This window comes from Dromaius novaehollandiae, chromosome 28 (genome assembly GCF_036370855.1).
Source record: "Dromaius novaehollandiae isolate bDroNov1 chromosome 28, bDroNov1.hap1, whole genome shotgun sequence".
NCBI classification, from domain to species: Eukaryota; Metazoa; Chordata; class Aves; order Casuariiformes; family Dromaiidae; genus Dromaius; species Dromaius novaehollandiae.
This window is the reverse complement of record NC_088125.1, coordinates 4,470,469-4,492,146: the sequence shown is the minus strand read 5'-3', so window position 1 is coordinate 4,492,146 and position 21,678 is coordinate 4,470,469. Positions and strand designations below refer to the sequence as shown.

The window sequence follows — 21,678 nt, the reverse complement described above, 5'->3', positions numbered from 1 at the left end:
GGGCCGAGCTGGTGTCTGATGTTACAGGTTCAGTCGTCACGGCGGAGCACCAGAGCTCAGCGAGACGCCATCACGGCACGCCCCTCCCCCTGCGCGGCCGTTGGCGGCCGTTGGCAGCCGAGGCGCGTCACGTGCCCCGCCACAGCGGCGCGGCCGCCATTTTGTCCCGTCGACGGAGGATGCGGCCGAGGTTCCCCGTCGCCTCGCTGCTGCTGCCGCTCCTCGCGGGCGCCGTGCCCGACGCCCTGGCCCCCCGGGTTTCCACTGAAGGTACCGCCGCTCCACCGGGCGCTGCGGGAGAGCAGCGGGCGTCGAAACAGCGGGCGCGGGCAGGCTGAAGAGCTTGGGCGCGGCTGCGCGGGAGAACTACAGTTCCCGTGAGCCCCCGCGCGGCGGCGGGAAGCCCCGCCCGGGCGGGCGCCATGGCGGCGCCGGGAGGGAGGGAGGAGGCAGCGAGGAGACAGTCGGGCGCGTTTGGCGCAGGGTTTCATGCCACGGTTACCCACAGACACGCGGGAAAGGGCTTCTGCCTACGCATAAACGAGATCAATACCAAAAAACAGCAGTGACGGGAACGTGCTGGGAACCACTTACAGTGACTGGAAACAGCTTAGCATGAGAAAACACGCATCCATACACGGCCTTATACAATAAATACATATACAACTACCTAAACAACACGTGCACAGCCAGACACAATAAATAAATATCTTACGGCATGAGAAAAAAATCCAAGGGATCTCCAGAATCAGGGCTCCACTGCGAACATCCAAAATAAATCAATAAATCAATCAATACTGCGGTATATGCCCCCAAACCCCGCTGCCAGCCCGCCAAAGCTGCCTTTCTGCTCTCTTGCAGAGTGTGGAGAACGGCCGCTCGAGGACACGCTCTCCGGACCTCGGATCGTGGGCGGACACGATGCTCAAGTGGGAGCGTGGCCGTGGTTAGTTAGCCTCCAAATTCACCAAGTTGGTGTAAAATTTAAGCACGTATGTGGTGGAGCTTTAGTTAACGAGAACTCAGTGCTCTCAGCTGCCCACTGCGCTACACTGAGGAAGTATGTATTCATCTAAAACTTCTTTTCATTGAGTACAAGAACGGTATAGAGCAGAAAAACATCACCTTGAGTCACGTAATTTAATTTGTTTTGGCTGTATCTTTAGGGGAAAAAAAATAGAGATCAGTGGGACTGAGCTCTGGTAATGCAGATAACGCAGAACCAAACTATCCAGCTCCTGTTTATCAATACTCCTCCCAGGCGGTACCCAAGGACCGAAAACCGTTCCCTTCGCCCCCCTTTGCTGCAGCAGCCACGCTTGGTGACTGCTGCCGTGCCGGCACGCTCAGTTTGGGATGCAAAGTTACACCTTAAAATATCAGCATCAAGAAATTTTGGAAATGCACTTCTGGTTTGGCCCAGAACAACCTTTGCTACTTTTGCTGGAGGTTGGGTTGTTCTCACACCTGTGCAATGTTTTGGTTGGGTTGGGGGGTTTTCTGTTTTTTTCTTTTCTTTTTAACATGAATTTCTAACTTTCTCAATAGATTTTTCTAAACTAGTAAAGCTCACTGCAAAAAGAAAATATTGCAATAACGGCATTAGAGAAATTGCAACTCGTTAGTTTTTTTTCAGTTTTAACATTTCTTCCATTTTATCCTGCTTAACAGAACCAACAGTTTGGCACTGTAGTACCTTTTCTTTGACAATGTGGTAACAATAATAAAACGCCTCAGAAGAGGCTTCTTCGTTGTACTTACAGCAATTTTGCTGTATTTCAGCTATTTGCTCACTGTTGCCTTTACTGTAGCCTTTAAAATAGTTGCAAAATTTGCACGTTAGTTCATGCAAGTTCATAGTGACTGCATTGCCTTTGTTTGCATAACCATGACATGAGGGAAAGTGAACTGCCAAAATCTCTTTGAACTTTGAAATTTGAATCTTAACCATCTTAGCTGATTTTAACTAACCATCTATCAGGAATTTGTTAGATCAGCTCTTTGTTTCTTTAGTGCACTTTTAGAAACATTGATTTATAGTGGCATTTTATTACAAATAATTGATTTAGTTTTTGTCTTATACGCTGAAGAATTTTGGATATTAGTCTGAATTTTATAGCCTGCCCCTTTCTCTATTGCAGGCCAAATTCAATTACCACTTAGTATCAGTTAAGTTTTTTTTCCCTACAGACTTGAATAGAAACTAGGTCTGAATGACTCTGGTCCTATTTCTAAATTTAATATTAAGTTGATATTAATATTTGTAACTTCTAGTTACTGTCTTTACAAGCACCATGGGTACAAGCCTACCTCCTTTTTGTAAAAGAAATCCATGTGGTCATCTTCTTCAACTGAATACCTCCTGGGTGGCCTCCGCTGGGACAGTGGTGGGAAGCAAAATCTGAATATCAGCTTAAATCATTAATCTGAATTTGCTTTAAAAGATATAACCAGCATTAGGCAAACTGAGTGTTCAATACAACCAAAACTGTCATTAGCCAAATTTGTTCCAAAAGCTATTTACTACAGAATTTTCAAGGTATATTCTCAAAGGTGCTTAAGCCAACAGTAAAGCAATAAGTTTAAAAAATGCCATCAAGAAATATATTTACTTTAAGGTAACTAAGAAATATATGAATTCTCTTTTAGGGACCCATATTTCTGGAGAGCTGTGATAGGTGCGCATAACCTTCGGAAACATGATAAACATACAACAGAAAGAAATATTAGAAACATCACTGTCCATCCAGAATTCAAGAAAGAAACATTTGAAAATGATATTGCATTATTTAAACTTGATTCCTCTGTACGCTACAATGACTATATTCAGCCTATCTGCTTACCTTCCGCTTACCTTTACCTATATATTGACAACGAAACAGACTGCTTTATAAGTGGCTGGGGACGTGTAGCCGAGAAAGGTAAAAGTTTACTTGCTTGCCTGACCAAGTTATGAGCTAAGTAATTGATTGCAGGTTTCGGTCCCTCAGGCTCACTGACATAACTGAATCAGCTTGGGTTATAGTCTCCTCACAAAACATCATTAAATCCTTCTGCAGTTGAAAATCTGCTCTCCGTGATTTTTCCATTGAAAGCACATTAGGCCTACAAAGATGTAACCCCAAGGCATAATTTGATTTTTAGCCTTTCTTCCAAGGATAACATGAAAAAAGGAAAATAAACTAGCCTGACTTTCAGATTCTTGGTACAGTTACTCAATGCTGGCTGCCAGAAATAGCTTTTTTATTGAAAAACAAAAATTCTGATGTAATGCGTTGTGAACATAGGGTTCCCAGTGTGTTTTGGGAATGGCTGCTCCCCCTCAAATTCTGTCTTTAATCACAATGGTCACAGACTCGATAGGACGCAACTTAGTGGTTTGTATTCTTATTGAGTGGAGATTTAAAGGGCAGCCAGGGATCATACAAGCTTGTTTGAGAATTACCTCTGACATTTGGACCACAGCTAGTGACCAGTGTTGTTATCATTAATGTTTCTTCAGAGCAAGAAGGGCAAAAGCTACAGCAGTCCCAATCTGCAAATACTTAACTGACTTAAGCTTACATCCACTAGAAGCAGGCACAGGCTCTGTATTAAGTACATGTCTAAGCATGTATAGAATTGTGCTTGAAGTACCAAAACAGGAAAAAGAGAACACAGTAAGAATTGCTACACACAACAGCACAAATATTTTATCTTTTATATATACTGTTTTCCATGACAGGTAAAACCTCAGCTGTATTAAAAGAAGCAAAAGTGGAAATCATTCCTTCTGATGTCTGTAATGCTTTTAATTCCTACGGAGGACTGATTGATAGCAACATGATTTGTGCTGGCTCTGAATCTGGGGGCATCGATAGCTGTCAGGTAAGCGTGAACATCGTGCCCAACCTGCTGCCATGGAAACCACTAAGCCAAATTCCCATGGGCATCATGATGACCAACATTTGTAGCATAATTAATTAAAACAGTACAAACAATAAACAAAACAGATGTCAAACTGAAAAAAAAAAAGTATCATAAATAGGGAGGTAAGATGGTGATTCCAAAGAAAAATCATATCTCAAAAACACACAAAAGACTCAGTGATTCTTGGCAGGAGGCAAGAATAAGTTAACAGGAGTGAAAGGAGAAAGAACCCAAATGGAGCACACAGATATTACCATATTTATACAACACTTCTCACAAAGATTTCAATAAAATACACACACACACGTACACATCACTGTACATATGCAGTGTATATGAAGCACACACTTTACATGTTTTTATGCTTTTGAAAGAGAACAGCAGTACTGGAAAGTGGTTTGGTTCAGTGGCAAGATTGTAAATTAAATGCTGAGTGATCAGAATCTCTTTCTCAGAGAATTCTCAAGTCAAAAGCACTAGTATACAGAGTTGGGGCACCAGTGGTGATATGGAGACACTTACTGCAGAAGATATTTATAATTCAAAAATACAGTGTATTCATAAGTACTTAGTCTGATAGACTTCCTGCTTTCCTCAGCACGCTTCCTCTAAGAAAGTGATTTGGCAAAGATTCAGGGTTGTGTATTCATTACCATGTTTCTTGGTCCTTACAGTCATATATTGCGTGGACAGTGTAATTTGAATTCTCACATTAACTGATGACTAAGAAAGTTTAGGGAGACAAATCTTAGAATGAAAAGCTGCCAAAAAAAAAAAAAAAGAAAGAAAAGAAAAGAAAAAAAAAGTCAACTTCAGTTAAAGGCACTGAAACAACCATGTTGATACGGTATTCTGGTCAAGGTAGTATCACCCAGGGAAATTTACTTTGAATTGTCCATGGATTTTTGGATACAAGAGACTTTTAGTCAATTAAGAGAAGGGGGATACATTACTGACCTTGATTACATTATTGATATTGATTCTTAGAAGGGAAAATGTTACTACTTCTTTTTTTTTAATGTTGTTTATTTACAGGGAGACAGCGGTGGACCTTTAATGTGCTATCGCCCTAGTACCAGCAAATACTATCTAATAGGAATTACCAGTTTTGGAATTGGCTGTGGCCGACCAAAATTTCCTGGGATCTATGTCCGTTTATCTCCATACAAGAGATGGGTAATATCTGAAATTCTGTTGAGTAACAAGGCTGTGAATCCCATGAGCACTGCGCTTGTGATCTTTCTGACTGAGATGTATAGTGCTTGCATAGGCTTTCTAAAATGACAAGCCATTGCATCATCAGAGTAGAAGTTTCAGCTGTTTTAGGCTGATGAAAACAATCTTATAAGCATGAAATATAGCTAATTAAAAACACCTACCAGTCCTTCCAAGTACATCTTCTAAAAGTTCGGAATTTTATTATCTTAGTTTTCTGTCTTCTGCCTGTGAGATCCATACTAACAGTAGAGGAAATGGTAACAGCCTTGACTCTAATAACGAAGTTTAATATAGAAATGTTACCAACTGAAAATATTTTTTCCTTCCCTCTTCCTATACTTTTCCAGCTAACAGTTTAGGTATTACTTAATACCACGTGTTTGGTGATGGAAGGGATACTCCCTCTGCTGGATGAATACTAACAGAGCACAGAATGTTTTTAGTTAACAGTGGCTCAGCTTAAACAAAACTAGAAAGGAAAAAAAAATCTGTAAAAGACAAAAGGTATCCTGCACTAATTAGTTTTAGTGATGACTAAATTCTACACATAAATAACTTAGCATTCTGCTTGCCTGATCAAAGAACACACCAAGCAAAGGATCTCTGGATGCTGTTTCTTAGACTGTTTAAGTATTCTTGGCCAATACAAAAGACTTGATATTAGACAATATAGACATTTGCTCTGAACCACTGCAACAGTACGTTAACTAAAAATAAACTGATCAATAAATAAGGAACATCAGAATTATATTTTGGCGACTTTATTTACCAAAGTCAAAATTTTCAACCATCTAATTGTTTCAACAAATATTTACAGTTCATATAAAGCATGTATTTTTGTTTGGAAATAACCACCAGAACAGTATTTGGTATTCTCTCTCTTACTGTCAGGATGTACATTTTACTCTCTTAGCATGTAGATTTTGAAATAAATCCAAAATAACTACTGCATGATAAGTGATTACTCAAAGAGCAAACCGATGTTACTGTTTCATATACTCTTTCCCAAAACACTGTTATTTTAAGAGGATAAAAATTTACTAACATTATGCCTGGCAGCATTACATTTGTTTCACTTGCTGAATACAGAAAGAATTGGCCACCATTTTTCATACAGCCTTAACACTTGATAGCTTTTTTAATTATTATTCCATATGACAAAAGAAGGTAAAGGAACAACAGCACACAATGAGGATCAAAATACCATACAGAGGAGTTATCAAATTAGTTTCAGTACTGTAGGTCAAACCCTGCCCTCTTACACAATTGCCGAATAGCGCACACACACCTGATGGTAGACAGAGCGAAAAGGTGCTGGGCACATCCCAAGAGGTGTCCATTTTTCCTGAAATCCCCCTAACAGAAGTTGGAGGCACCAAACACCTCCTTTGGAGCGCAGTTTCGTAACATAATGACCTCCACAATCTTGCTCATTACTTTTGATGTGCAACCAGAGCACCTTTTTTGACATGACTGAGAACACAAATGTCTACTTCAGTTTGGCCTAAAGGAAATGTATAGTGGATCATGTCCATAACAATCATATATTAAACTTTAGAAACAAAAATAGTTTTATAGCCTACTAACAATGTGATTGTGGAATGCAGTCTCATACCATTTGCAAAGAGCTCTGCTTGCTAAGAAGCCCATTAATTCAAAAATGAGTAAAATAAAAAATACTGACTGACCATATGATAAACAATACACATCTAGGGAGTGAGTACATCTTTTAATTTCATTCAGATCTGAGCTAGCACAACACACACACATAGCTCTAACACCTTTTAATAGCATAGTCCATAGTGCAATTCCCGCTGACATAACTGGAAGCAGGATTCAATCCTAACTATGGAAAATAGTGTATTTATTATTCATGCAATAAGCACTGTATACACATTTTTCTATTTACACCCAAGAGTCCTGATTATGTCAAACATCATTTAATTCTCACCTGAAACAAATCAAAATGATACAAACTAGAATCTCTGATAGCAATAAGATCAAATGTGCAGATATTATCAACTGGGGGGGGGGGGAAGCCCTGATTTCTTTTTTTTTTTTTCTCCAATACTCTTTAGGATCCATTTTGTTGCAAGTTGCCTACAGACATACAAAATTAATTCAAATATCTCCTACACCAAAGAGGATCTCATTTGACTTTGTACTACCCATAAAAATATATGATTGAAAATCTGGTTCACAAAATATTCCATTTGTTTACTAAAATGAAATATATAAACTGTCAAAATACGTATATAAACTCAATTTCAGAATTTGTAAAGATCACAATTTAGCTACAAAATATACCAACCATCTACCTGTTTTTAATAGAATATTTTCTTACAAAGATACCATTACTTTGCAAAATATTGCCTACCTTACAAAATTAATCTGGAAATTTTGCACTACTTTCAGCATATAAACCCTATGTTAGAACCTCATTAAACCCTTTGGTATATGTCTTCAATTTTTTTATTTTACTGTTCTTCTCTTATTTGGTTTAAATGTTCCAAAGCACAGTAGAATCTCCAAACAGAATAAGCCATGCATGTATAATTGTAGATATAATCAGCACACAATTTATTTTTCAATTATAGACGTTTATCATGCCCAGCAACTAAGAACAAACTATTTTAAAATCATTCTCCAGAAACTTTTGTTCACCAGTACTTGTTTTACCAAACTGTGGTTTAAAATAATTGGATGTGTTGAATTCTCTGAAGAAAAGTCAACACCTTATTTCACATGCCTCAGACATTTTCAGGACTAGGCCTCTCACTGCTTTCTGCAAAACCTTTCCAAATCTGATAAACACAGCAAACATTAAAAAAAAAAAAAAAAACTTTTAAACTGTCAGCTGAGAAAGAATAAACATAATTTATACCTCTAGCAAAGTATTAGCTTTTTTTTTTTTATCATCTTTACCTGTAAATAACAACTTACAGGTTAAAATAAAAATATTTACATACAAATAACTGAAAGAAAAAGTAAGGACTGAAAAAACAGTAAGAAATCATATACTGGTTATAAATGTTTCTAATAATGTCAGCTATGGCAAGGATTCCATTCGATCCATATTTTAATTGTAACCAAATATTGCCTCCATTACAAAAGGTATTTGTAGCTCAAAGAAATTCTAATCACCTGTCTGGTAAAATGTGAATGTCCTTTTATTGTAGATGCAATCTTGACTTTAATGAAGTTTCCAGTTGTGCCAGCAGGAATTTTGGTGAGGTTTTCTCGTTCCTTTTTGTACTTTGTCACCAACATGTAAATAAAATCTATATAGTCTTTAAGTTGTGAAATCTAGGTAGAAAAGTTTCATTTTTGACCTTTCATCTAGTTTAAAAAATTCAGTATAAAAAAAATTCTCCTCTGAAATTTAAACAGTCCACAAAAGTTTTACCTTCTTTTCTTACACACTTTTATGACAGTAAAGATCTTTCAAAGTTTTTAGCTCTTCAATTAGAGTTTTGTTTTGATTTTCCAGGACTGCAACTCGATTTTCCAGACATTTAACATACTCTTTCTTCTTTCTACGGCATTCTCGAGCAGCTTCTCTGGAACAGACAGACAGAAGTCATTGTTTATTTTATCTGAGATTTGAGTATTTTATGGGTGTTATAACACTGACCAATATGAGATGAGGGAGTTGGCACTGGCATCATTAGCAGAACAAACTGCAACAGTAGGTGGAGAGCATGAAATTTAGCAGTATCTGCTAACACACATGGTAGTCAATCTGCAGGGAAAAAACAGCTTGTTTTCTCCAAATTCCACATAGCATGTTTTGGTCAAAATCTCTGATGTTTTTACTGACTGGATGCAGCATACCATACTGATGGCACACTCATTTAAATTAGCTTAAATTTAATCTGTTCTTTGAAGACCTATTTTAGCACATTAAACTAACAAATAAAAGCAGCCCGTGTGCATTTACATACCTGTTCTTCATCAGCCTTATTTCTCGTTTCAACTGTGGATCATCTGTCTTACTTGTCTGCGATGTCAGAGTGACAGGAGATGTCATAACCACAGTCTGAGGAAGGGATGTGGTAGTTGGGGTGGTGCGGATCTGGTAAGTCTGCATGTCTCCTGATGCGGCTGTTACAGAAACAGCGTACGACGTCAAAGCGTGGTAGAGTTAGAAAGTTACGCTTTCCTTAGGAATCAGTATTTCTAAACATTTCCAGAAGGCATACTCACTCTGCACTACCACCTGGTTGCTGGGTACGAGTATCTGTTGACCATCTGATGTTTGTGCATATTGCAGTATTGTTGTCCCTGGCTGAGTACCACCAGCATTTGTCATTGTTAATGTCTGCAGACCCTGCACACCATCTGTACCTGGACTGGCCAGCTGTAAGCCATTTGCAGCAATGGCAACTTAAAGAAAAAGAAACATGCACAAAAATATTTGTAGCTGTACATTATAAAATATAGATAAAGCTGAATCTGCACACTGTACGTTCATTCCAACTGGCAAATCTGTATCTTAACCCACCACTAAAAATAGTCCCTATTTTGAAAGGCTTTCTTCTTTGTGACCTTTAATAATCAGATCTTGTTGTTGGGTTCTTACTAAACATCTACATCCTTCATCTTACTGAGGTTTCTTCTATAGGAACCGAGTATAGTGAAACAACATAATTTAGGTTTACTTTTTTGCAATTCCCATATTTTGAAGATTTAAAAACTTGGTTTTTAACTGCTTTCACTTTCAGACTCACATACAAACACACAGCTGTTTGGTTTGCAAACACAATGATTACTAGATAATACAATGAAAGAAACAAATCCTTTATATTTCCCTGATACCATAGGAACGCATTTTGGCCCTAAGGTTTATGCAACTGTATCTTTAACAGTCTTAAATTTTGGCCTAAATCTAACACCAGAAGACTGCTATTTAAATTATTTTTTCTTACTGTAAAACAAATATAACAACATTTCCCTTTCCCATATTTTTAATGTCTTAATACACAAAAATTAAGATAATGCAGTTTTGAGGTTATCTGTAATCTTTAGATATCAGTTTATTTCCACGTAACAGTAGTAGCTTCATTAACTGCTAAATGAATAAACAATCTTTTTTGTTTCACCTTAGTGATACATACCACAAACAAAAACCTGTATTTTGGGAAAAGTTTAATAAAAGTACATCCAGTTAAGTATGTATTTTGTATAACATACTGTACTGTCCAGTGCTTGTCTGGTAGATAGGTGTGGGGACAGACATAGATGTAACAGTAGAGACACCAGGACTTTCCTCATCTCCTTTTCTATCTCGTGTATCTTCAGAAGAAAGATCTTTCAAGATTTTTCTATAAAAAAAGTTTCTGTATCAGCTCTAATAATAGGCAACAGCTATAAATTACTGCAACAACAGTGCAAAATACTGTCGCTATTTTGTATTACAGTAATAAATGCTAAAATTTTGACATAAAACAGTTTTGAAAATGAACAAAATTTTGCATGAGGTGACTGTCTCAAAGTCTTTCTGCAATTATATTTCCGTAGTTTATGAATTCTTGTTTTTTATTAAATATTTTAATCACTTAATCATTTTACATTGACAGAGCTAAGAGCAATTCAAGTCAGCTACAGATTGATAAAATATTTGCATGCACAATTCAGTGCAAATTCCAGATTTTCAGTCATTATCCTCTAAAAGCCTTAGATGTTTGCACTGGTAAGCCTGCAATAATCTGTACCATTCGCAGTAGATTTCAGTAACCTTCAGAAAAACAATGTACTGAAGACACTTTGTACTGAAGTTGTTCTAGCACTGCAGCTGCATCATTTCATTTCAGTAAAAGCTGCACCAGAGTTTCCATCATAAACATTTTTCCAGGGATTTATAACTGGCCTGTTAGAGATTTTTCTGATTTAAAACTTGATCCTCCAACTGTCTCAGGAATATGTTTTGTATATCCAATTAAAACCAGTTTGCTCTGTCTGCTGCCAGAATAAACTAGAAAGTAGATTACTGCAAAAAAGTTTTAAAATTAATCTCTTGTTCTTTCAATACAAAGTAAGACTTTTTATTTGTGTTCTGCATTTAATTTGGGTCTTGCACAGCTTCTCAAACAAGCAATGTTCAACGTAACAATGCCCTATGAAAACAGATACATCCCTATTTAAAAGAAGAACCAATGGAGGTATGAATTTTATGCATCTTACCCCAGGCCAAATGATGAGTTAGTGGTAGTTATATGAAGAGAAAAGCAGAGCTGACAACAACTGATCTCAAATCCACACCACTAAAACAGTTCTCCCATAGAAGCTCTTCTTGCAGCTTCTGTTTTCCTACCCTGGCTACTTTTATTGAGAATTTTTAACTGCTCTTTTCCACCACTATTTTTGGAGTGCATGCAAAATATTAAAATCTCTCCTAAATGATTTGCTTTGGTATGTAATTCAAGATGAGATAAACCCAACAGAAAGTACTAAGAAGAGTGAACAGGGATACAATATTCAAAAAACTAAAAGCATGGACAAAGTGGGAACAGTAATCACAGACAGGAATGTCAAGTAAGTTCATAAATTGTCTTTTAAAATTTTCAGGGTGTTATTGTAAAAAAAGTATGAAATTTTGTGTCTTTTTAATTTCTAACAAATGCATTATTTGGAAGGCTAGCACACAGTATTTGGTTACTTTCCTCACTTCAGTAAAATGAGATCAAGTAAAATTGCAGCTGATAAACAATTTTCCCTATATCATCTCTTCTTGGAGCTGATCTCTAGTTCTTATTCAAGCCAGTTTCCTTGTAGCAGTTGGTAACTAACATGGCGCACTCAAAATGTTTACTGCATAAACAGATCCAATGTATGCTTCGAGAGAAAGAAAATAACTTAGAGATTGACAGAAACTATCTAAAGAAGCTGTATCTTTATTTGAAAACAAAATAACAAAATATTTCATATAAAGTACTCACCGGTAAGACGGACGACGAGCTAAGATACCTCGAGCTTTCTGTGAAGAGCCTATGCTATCTGATGAGTCCTGAGAATCTTCACTCTCGGACAAAGAAGATACCTAAAAAACACATTCCATGTAGCTATCCTGTACACTACAGAAGAAATGTCCAGAAAAAATTACATATTTTAATTTTTTTATGAGCTAAAGCTGCATGAAAACTACACAAATGCAGCTATTTACAAAGAGAATGAAAATGCAGTGGATTTCTAGATGCAGTGCTATTTAATATTTCTAGCAATTCTCAAAGACTGTTACAGCTAGAAAGGTCATAATGAAACCAGAACATATTCACTTTAAAACCCAAAGGATGAAAATCTATTAACTCCCTATAAAGAGAAAGCTCAAGAGATCCCCAAAATATTTACTATATTAAAAGCTGAAAAAACCTCCATCATCTGAAGCCAACTGTTCTATGACTGCAAGATTAATCAATCTAGAAATCTAAAAATAACAGTGTGAAGAAATAAAAGGCTGAGCATTTTCATAAAAATCTCATAAGCTTAACTTTGAATTCTGGAATACAAGTTCTGAAGTAATATGAAGATTACCTAACAGAAGAGGGGGGAACCAAGGAGAAATCTGTAAACAAGAACTCGATAAAGAACTCCAGCTGAGCAAACACTCACAAAGGTTTGAGGAAAGCTACACCTATCTTTCTGCAAAATAAAGCAAAACGCTGCTAGAAGACAGTGAATCTTAACAGCTGATCTAGTCTGAAAAGGTGACCCGCTTCCACATATAAATTTGTCTAAGGTGACAGGAGTGGAAACAGGAATACCATTTATGCACAGAAACAAACACCTAAAATACTTAAAACGTATCATGTAGACAGACTAGCAATATATTTTGTTGTTAAGAACACAAGAGCCAAATGAAAACAATACAAATATTTAAAGGCAGCAGCATATCAGGGAGCAAATTTGCAAAATATTAACTATAATTTTCTTTTTATTCCATTGTGTCCTTGTCCAGTGTCAATTTTTTCCTCTGACACTCCTTATTAAATGCAAGCTAACAAAGCGTTTATTTGTACTTATCTGTGTGCCAGCAACAAAAAGTCAACAAGAATGCATGCAGCTATGGGAAAAGTATTTCTCAGTTAACTTCTGCTAGAGACAAGAAGAGCAACCTGTTATCAACATTTAAAAAAAAGCCGCTCACATATTACTTTTCTTCCTGTGAACTACAAGGCCACAATGCTCATAAATTACCAAAAAAATGCAAGAATACAGTCAGTGGGGACCCTGGAATTAGAACATGATGATAGGAAAGGGATCAGCAGAGACTCAGGTTAAGACAACCTACTAAAACCCATGTGAAACTGTTTTCAGCAAAGTGAAATGCATTTTCTTTTCCATGATCTGATGTTACAGGAACAATGACAGCTGAAAATGCATTGTAGTTTTTTTTCTTGATTTCTCAACGTCATATGAATGGATAACCAACAGTAAAAGGATGAGTGACTAATGTATTTCAGTTCTCCCAGTGATTCAGCTGACTAGTGCAGTTATTTCACAGTGCAACGTCAGTGCCATGCTGCCCAGAGGGCTCTCTGCAGCCAAAAACCGAACTGGAGTAGAAACAGACTCGAGTGTGAACTCCCCAAGGCACCTCTCTGAAGTGGCTTGCACCAAAATCACATGGCAAGTGAGTAAGAGAGAGACGAGCAGAAAACTGAGGTACCACAGAAATGGAATTACAGCATACACTGGGTGAGTAATCAACAGTTTATCCACCATCATTCAGGTCTACCCTTTCCAAACACGCATTTCCTTCACTGGATTATTCTGATACTCCCCGTATATTTGGGTATTAGAACACACAGATTGCGGGTCTGTTAAGAGCACCAACCAGAGGGTCGGGTTTTAAAGGGAGGCTTATGTCCAATAGTTTCATTTCAACTCTAAAGGCAGCTTTAACATTACAAATAATTTCAAGTGTAAATCATCAAATAAGAATGATGTACCCCCGCAATACTGGACTGGTCACTGCCTCTTACAGCAGGGCCAGAAAGGCTGCGCCGTGGCAGAATTAGCTCAGACAGGCGTTCGCAAGCCTTTTCATGTACATAAAACAAGACGCTTGGTTATTTAACAGAAGCTCTGTAGTTACCTGCACTGTTTGCACCTGGGGTGAGTGGATTACAGAAGAGGACTGAGCTGTCTGAATGACTCCCTGGACCTGGACTTGTTCTCCAGGCAGCTGGACAACTGTCAGTGGAGCAGGACCTCTTAGAGACATCTACAACAAACCAAAGGATCGTGAACAAAAGCAGGTATTCTACAGTATTCAGAAAATGTAGCTATGTGTATGAAACTGATGGTGAACATGCATTAGCAGAAGCTTCTCTGAGGTCTAATCAAGTCACAGAAGGTATCCTTTAAAGACATGTATTTTTCAGATACGTATCCATATATGCAGAAGGCTGAAACAGCCACTTACTTGCCTCAGGTTAGGGAGAAAATCAAACATGTAGCAGTATGTGTGAAAGATTAAAATGCTTCAACTTCAATGCGTGCTTTTCTAAATGAACCATAATAAAGCAGACTTCTGCAGAATCACAACACCGACGCCTTTACTGAGAATGATTACTTCCATGTAACTCCATAAATATGCACAGATAAAGCCCCACATTTGTGACAGTTTAAGATTTGATTCCATTTAAGAGTGCCTTATACTTAAATAAGCAGAAATATAAGTGCCTAAAGAGCTAAGCTGCCTCAGTTCCCTGTAAAGTTAATAGGAGTTTGTGGCACTTAAAACATCTTAATCAAGATGAAATCACCAACAGGTCTAAGGGCTTAGGATAGATCAGACTAACTACACTAAGTTAATGCAGTAAGTACCATGATTAATGTACATATTTGATGTTATTGGATTTTTTTTAAGCAACCAGTGTAAGACTATGGTTCAAAGACTTCAGAGAGAAGAATTCAGAAGAGTTATGTACAGCAAAAGCTGACCAATCTACTTCATGGCACAGGGGCTGCATGAAAGACATCAGACCACAAAGGAAACTAAAGGAGATAAGTTACACAAGCTCCAGACAAGGAAGAAGAACTAAGAGCAGACTTTTCCCAATAAAAATTAAGGTATCTGCTCTGTAATGTTATAAAACTGTCAATTTCAATTAACATTGTAGCTGAAATCTAGGCCTAAATAGCAAGAAGTTAATTACTGCTGTTACCCCTGTATAAAATACTTTTTATGTTCTAGCAGATTTTTAATTGATGTTGAACTCATGTGAGCTTTGCATTTTAATATTAAAGTTGCACATGCAGATGCATAAGTAAATAACCAGCTTCCTCACCAAATTTCTTCACTATTTTTATTGCTCTCGAATATATGAAAAGATGAAGGGATCATTAAAACTCATATAGCTAACTTTTCATTTAATACTGCTCTGGTTATCACACATCATAGTCGCATTGGCAACCTTATATAAAACCAGATCAGGAAAATAGCTTGTAAACAAACAACAGGATGCTTGCTGATATTCTATCCTGTCTTTGTTTCATGTGGTTATCTAGATTTTGCATCAAAATCTAAATCGCCTCCATGCAGTAAACAGTGGACGAGCTGTTAAACATCATTGTTTCACAGCACTGAGATGCGGCTGTGAGAGCAGACTTTTCTAGAAAAACATACTCTTTCAGAAGCAGATATTTTAATCAGGAGGAAATTAGGTTAAAGCTTTGAAAGTGATGTTACCTCATGAAAAGTGTGTCAAATTTCCAGCTTCATATGATTTATCACATTAAATACATTCATGTTGGGCTAAAATCCAAGTGTTTCCATGGTGCTGAGCACCCAGGATTGCCATAGCTTACAAAAGGAGCTGTAAATAGTTTTTCTGAAAAAAATAAAAAATCAGGTCCTCAATTCATTACTGAGCAGCTCCCATAAGTCAGGTCGATGACTGTCACAAAGGATGCACAATCTAACAAAAATGATGGGCTGCATTTTTGCATTGTACCAGCATGGAATTCATTTTGGTTTTTTGAACCCAAGCAATGCTCTTAATTTTGTGTTGTCCATCATCAGACAAGTTCATTCTTCTCAACTTTCTTAGCCGGTCCTTCTCTGTGCGTTTCTAAAACTCCAGAATTAATACAGTTTGCACATAAAAATGGCTCTTAACTCCCTCAAATGTTTGCTGAGATTTGGCCCAGGCTTTACCTGTTGAGCAATATGAGAGAGCTGAGCTGCCTGTAGTGTTGTACCTTGTACAGCTGATGTTTGTGAAGCCGTCACTGAACTGTTACTGCTGCTCTTGTGCACCTCTTCCATAATCAACTAGAAGAAAAGTAACAAGTTCAGTTAATGATAAATGTGAACGGGAGATAAATGCCCAAATTCCACTGATACTTAATAGATGAGCCTAATTCTTTCAGCCTTATTTGAAAATTTTTAATTAGCGCTTTGTCCTTCCGTGTTGCTTACTGTTGGGGAACGGCACAGCATCTTTTGTCAATCCCCTTTTGACACGCTGAGCACTGTTACGCCGTCTTAGAGACAGGGAAAACAGAGCAACGGCGAGGTAGCAGCTTTTCCACCGACTTGCATGGTGGGCCCGGACAGGTCGAGCGCGCTGCTCTCGAGGCCCGGAGCTCAGCACAGCACGAGCCACCGTTTCTGAGCCGGAGCCAAGTCCAGTTTAGCTCTAACAACACCTGCAGCTCAACTGTTTGTCAGCAGCGGATCAAACCTGCCCCTTGCCGAAGTTTATTGTCAGTGTTTATTGAATTTCCTGCCCTTTAATGAAAGCAAACAAAGTCATGAGAGCTAGGGAAAACAAAACCTTGCACTAAACATTTATACTAAAGAATATCCTGCTCTAAGTAGAATAATTTTCCAAAATATTTTATCCAAGCTAGCAGCCAAACCTATTTTAAAACATCTGAAGATGTGTGAAAGCAAAACAGGAATTCAAAATCGGAGTATAAAGAACACGGGTTTGAAAAATAAATAACATCCTTTTAAACCCTGCAAAAGTAACTGCATCTCCATATTATAAAGTCATTTCTCTCATTTGCAACGTTTTATATTTAACTGTTCAACACTAGTTGACAGCCCTCCCCTCCCCAAAAAAGGGGGATTTAGAGTGATGTAAAAATGCATGCTTTTTGCTGGGGTGAGTGGGCGGACCAGCCGAGAGCATTAAAAGATGATCGGTGAGTGTTAAACATTTTGTCACAGAAGGTTTAAAACTGTTGAAAGGACAGTTGCTATGAGACTGGAAATTACATTTCTTTCTGTGGAAATGTGAGTCATTGATTTTTCCCTACTGAGATAAACCACAGCTCTTGCAGCTTGACGTATACTTAGAGGGTAAAAAGTCAATGTACACGAAGATGAGGATCTTGTTCTTGCAATCCTTACTCATCTGAGGAGTCCCACCGCACTCAGAGCTCCTCAAACGAGCTGCTAAAGCAGGGCTTTGCAGTGAGAAAACGGGTAAGACATCGATGGTTTCATGCGCACGAAACTGCCTTCGTTAGAGCCCGGAACAAACGTCCTCCAACACATGATACAGCTTCCCAACATACATGTGTCTGTAAACATAAAACAACTTATCCAGAGCTGAACTTGAAGCAGGAAAAGGAAGGCTTTATTTCGGAACAACAGGTCTACGGCAGCAGGGCAGCGCCTCGGCTCTTCCCCGCTGCTGGAAACCTCCAGCCATCGACACTATCCCAGCTGCACTTGCCAAGAGCATCGTCACGGCGGTGCTGCTCCCCGCGCGCGAGTGCCTTCCCCGCAGCAGCATCCAAGCGTGACTCAGAGGGACGAGGACCCGGAGCGGCGCATTACTCAGCTTCGTACTCCTGACGCTTGCAAGAAACCAGCCGCTGTGCAGGAGCGGAGCAACGCACTTCTGAGACGTCTTCTTTTTCAAGTTCCTACTGCTCTAGAGCTCGCTTGAAACTCTGAAGAGCGTTTTGGCCTTTTTTTGTTTCTTTTTTAAGAGAGAAAACTGACAACTGCAGTAATTTAAGCATAAAAATAATAAATATAAAAAAATGAAAAGCAGAATTGATGACAAGTATGTATAAGGGAGTCAACTTTGTATACCCTCCAGTTTAATTTTAGGTTTTTTTAATAAAGGAAAATGTATGTTCTGTAGCTGTGCAAATGGAGCTATATTAAGTGTCAAAAGTAAACAGGGCATTGTCAAAGTGAAATCCAGTCAACAGCAAAAATTAAAAGAAATTTCCAGTGCTACAGAAATACCCAACTCATCTCTGTAGTGCTAAACCACATTCTCTGTTTCTCCCTCTCTCTTTTACTGTTTTTCTCTGCCTTTTTGTCCCATGAAAGACTCACAACAACAGCAAAATTGACTGCAATAAACAATGAAAGCGATAGATATAAAACCAACCACTCAAAATAAACAAACTGGGAAGAAAGCAGAACGATTTTTGCTGAGCTTCCTCTAATTGGTGTGAAGCCCTACTTACACGAATAATAGATAAAACATTTCCAGTGATAAATGTGCTTTTTAAGCTCCCTTCATCTCTACTTGCTCTGTAGTATTTAACTAAATATTCACTCAACATCTATCAATTTTCATAAAAAATGGATTTAGAAAGCCATTTAACAAGATGAAAATTCTTATTGCATCTATATCCTCCACTGGATAAAGAAGGTGTAATACGCTCTTCAGCCCTGCACAACTACCACGCAAGATTTTTACATGTCTGTCTTGTTAAAATAACCAGTCTGGCTGAAGAAATATGAACTTTCCATTGGGATGTTCTTCCCTGAATACCTGACACGGTGCTTTCTATCTATGCAGCTTTCAGAAAGAGAGTTCCAATTAAAAACCCCAATCTGCAAGTTCTCAAAGAAGTACAAAAGACGGAAAACATACTGGTGTTTCAGCTTTTTACACCACAGTTAAAGCTACCTCTGACAGCAGAATATATGTTTAGCTGAAACCAGTAGTCTGAGGTGGAGAAAAAGTTTTGCATGTCACATGGAGTACAGAAATTAGGGAATTCAGAAAGGTAACACCTGGTATTTTATTAACTGGAAAAAATAATTGCCTCAGTCTGTAAGAAAACCACTCCTTATAACAGGATAGGTAAGGATGATGCTTTCTTTACAGAAGAAAAACAATGCCTCCATGCAGCTACCTCTCAAAAACATTGTGATCTAAACGAAAGGATTCTGCGATCCAAGCACGATGCAGAACATATTTTCTAAAGGACTCTCAAAATTCTGAGAACAGACGAAGACACTCATGGCAGCTTAAAAGCGAGTTTGAGTCTCAAACCCATCTTCGTGTGAAACAGAAATAGAACTCTGCGTTTCACTGTGAGCACATTTAATTTATCATGCCGCAGCTCACTCGTATCCCCCTTATACCATGGTGCCCACACTGAACCGCCACGCAAGAACCCCCAAGAAAATCGTAAATGACTGCGAGGGGGTATCAAATAAAGAACAAACAAACAAACAAACCCCATTTCCACAACTTTGAGTAAGTGTGATGAAAAATAGTCCAAAATTGTAAAGAGATTTTCAACTTACACATATACTGTGCTTGTACAGTATCTATTTTCACAAATGGTACACTACTTTCTGGTCCTCACTGTTCTGCATTTGTCGATTTAGAATGCAAGTTCTCAGAAATAGTGATTCTTTCTAGTTAAACGTTCATAAAATGGTTAAAATAACAGATTCCTGGCCTCAGATGAAGCTTCAAAACATAATCAGGAGACAGAAGATAATGATGGATAGAAGCGGTATGTTAAGGCAAAGAGGTGGGAGCTATACTGCAAGATCACCAAAGGAAGAGACTGAGTTTGGTTTGGCCCTTTTAAATCTCTCAGAGGAAAGGCCCAAGTGACGCTTCAGTATTGAAATATTTTAAGAGGCAACTGTTTTTTTAACGACTTTATGAAGTCAGAAATCAAAGAATACTGGACACGGAGCTTTAGTTTTGAATACTGAGTAACAACATTTGAAATACCGAAGTACATAAATTACAAAGAGTAATTTAAAGCATTTTGTGGAATTATATTCAAGTAATCCCATCAAATTTTGGATTCTTTCAGGTCTCAGAATATGCTCTCTTCCCAGCTATGACACTTAAAACGCTACCTACTTTATCTGCAATTAAGACACTTTGTGAAAGTTTTTCTCACCCAGAAGACAGTGACAGCACTCCCATTTTTTTTTCCAGAAATCGGTGAAAGATAGAGGCAAATGAGAGCACATCCTACACGTTCACGCCAGAAAGCAAGGGAGAAGACCCGAGCCAACGTACCAAGTTACAGTTTTGGATCCCATTTTACCAATACACAGAAGAATACACCCAAAACTGCAGGAGCGCTTCCCGTGTGTGCTTGCTCACACAGACACAAACCTGCCCCAGGGCTGCTGTGACGGGATGAAGCTCGGTTGCGCTCCCACCACAGGCAGCCTCGGCAATAAAAGCCCGCGCGGGACCGGGGGCTCGCAAGGCGGTTTGCGCCCGGGCTCGGTGACGCCGGAGCTCGCTGCCCGCGCTGGGGGCGCGGACGGGAAACGCGCGCTCGGAATTAACGCAGACAGGAGCCATCGCCGCTGCGGGCACAACCGGCCTCGTTTCTCGTGGGCAGAGCGCGCCGGGAAAGGGACCCGCCGCCGCCGCGCAGGCGGAGGACGGCGCGGAGCGGGGCCGGGCCGCGGCGCCCGGGGGAGCCCCGGCCCCGGGCCCGGCCCCGAGGCGCCTCGGCCGGGCGGGCCGCGCCGGCGGGGGCCGGCGGAGGCGGACAAAGAGCGGCGGCGGGAGCGGGGCGAGCCCCAGGCCGCAGCCCGGGCGCCTCCCCCGGCCGAGGGCAACGGCCGAGCCGCGGCCCGGCCCCCGCGAGCGGCGGGAGGGCGCCGGCCCGGCCCGCGGCGGCCCCGAGGGCGGGGGGGGGCCCGGCCAGGCCCAGGCCCAGGCCAGCGCCCGGCGCAGGGGGGCGGGCGGCCGCCCCCTCCCCCACCCCCGGCCCGCCCGCTCTTACCTCCGAGGCCCCCCGGGCTCCGCCGCTGGCCCCGCGTGGGGAGAGGAGCCGCCGCCGCCGCCGCGCCCGCCGCCGCCTCAGGAAACCGGCGCCGCCGGCATCGTAAACACGGCCGGGCCGCTCGGGACGCGCGCGGTGGGCGGGCTGCGACCATAGAGTCTCCCCGGAGGCCTCGCCTAGAAATCCCCACCATAGAGTTCCTGCAGCATAGAGCTGCGGAGGCCCGGGCTAGAGCGCCCGCTGTTGGCACCGACTCCGACCGCCGGGAGCGGCCGCGCACCATAGAGCTGTGGGGGCAAGAGCGGCCGCGCGCGCAGGAAGCGGCGCCGCCAGGCCTGGGCGCGGCCCCGGCGCCGTCTCGGGCCCGGCCGGGGGCGGAGGGCTCCGCTCCGCTTATCCCTGCACGGGAGGGGCGGGAGAAGGGAGCGGGCGCGCAGAGCCACGCGTGAGATAACGCGGCTTTAACCATCCACGTTAAGGCGACGGCGCAAAGCAGGAATTCGGCTTTAATTAAAATGGCTCCGCCCAGGCTCGGTCCTCTGGTTTTTCCCTTTTACTGGAAACCGAGGG

General features: G+C 40.3%; 2 protein-coding genes across 3 annotated transcripts; one reads left to right on the top strand and one right to left on the bottom strand.

The window, feature by feature from the left end:
• The first annotated feature begins 157 nt into the window (after positions 1–157).
• On the top strand, positions 158–7,189 carry TMPRSS12 (transmembrane serine protease 12). The gene is made up of 5 exons (XM_026114326.2): positions 158–270; positions 862–1,060; positions 2,650–2,921; positions 3,725–3,867; positions 4,945–7,189. Exons 1-5 carry the CDS (start codon positions 180–182, stop codon positions 5,191–5,193), a joined length of 954 nt encoding a protein of 317 aa, XP_025970111.1. The 5' UTR covers positions 158–179; the 3' UTR covers positions 5,194–7,189.
• ATF1 (activating transcription factor 1) lies at positions 5,873–20,764 on the bottom strand. 2 transcript variants are annotated; one of them, XM_026114324.2, is made up of 8 exons: positions 20,484–20,745; positions 16,289–16,405; positions 14,222–14,350; positions 12,066–12,166; positions 10,321–10,451; positions 9,334–9,513; positions 9,072–9,231; positions 5,873–8,687 (listed from the first exon to the last, which is right to left on the bottom strand). In XM_026114324.2, the coding sequence occupies exons 1-8, from the start codon at positions 20,676–20,678 to the stop codon at positions 8,543–8,545; spliced, it is 1,158 nt and encodes a 385-aa protein (XP_025970109.2). In that variant the 5' UTR covers positions 20,679–20,745; the 3' UTR covers positions 5,873–8,542. The 2 variants fall into 2 exon arrangements, with proteins under 2 accessions (XP_025970109.2, XP_064354784.1); XM_064498714.1 differs by lacking the exon at positions 5,873–8,687 and adding an exon at positions 8,702–8,869 and having other exon boundaries at positions 20,484–20,764.
• Positions 20,765–21,678: the final 914 nt, after the last annotated feature.

Coding starts and splice junctions, on each gene's coding strand:
- ATF1 (XM_026114324.2), bottom strand. CDS start 20,678: ATGGCTCCTGTCTGCGTTAATTCCGAGCGCGCGTTTCCCGTCCGCGCC. Junction 16,406..20,483: donor TCACAGCAGCCCTGGGGCAG/GTTTGTGTCTGT, acceptor CTTTTCTTCTAG/TTGATTATGGAAGAGGTGCA. Junction 9,232..9,333: donor CAACCAGGTGGTAGTGCAGA/GTGAGTATGCCT, acceptor TTTCTGTAACAG/CCGCATCAGGAGACATGCAG.
- TMPRSS12 (XM_026114326.2), top strand. CDS start 180: ATGCGGCCGAGGTTCCCCGTCGCCTCGCTGCTGCTGCCGCTCCTCGCG. Junction 1,061..2,649: donor CACTGCGCTACACTGAGGAA/GTATGTATTCAT, acceptor ATTCTCTTTTAG/GGACCCATATTTCTGGAGAG. Junction 2,922..3,724: donor GGGACGTGTAGCCGAGAAAG/GTAAAAGTTTAC, acceptor TTTCCATGACAG/GTAAAACCTCAGCTGTATTA.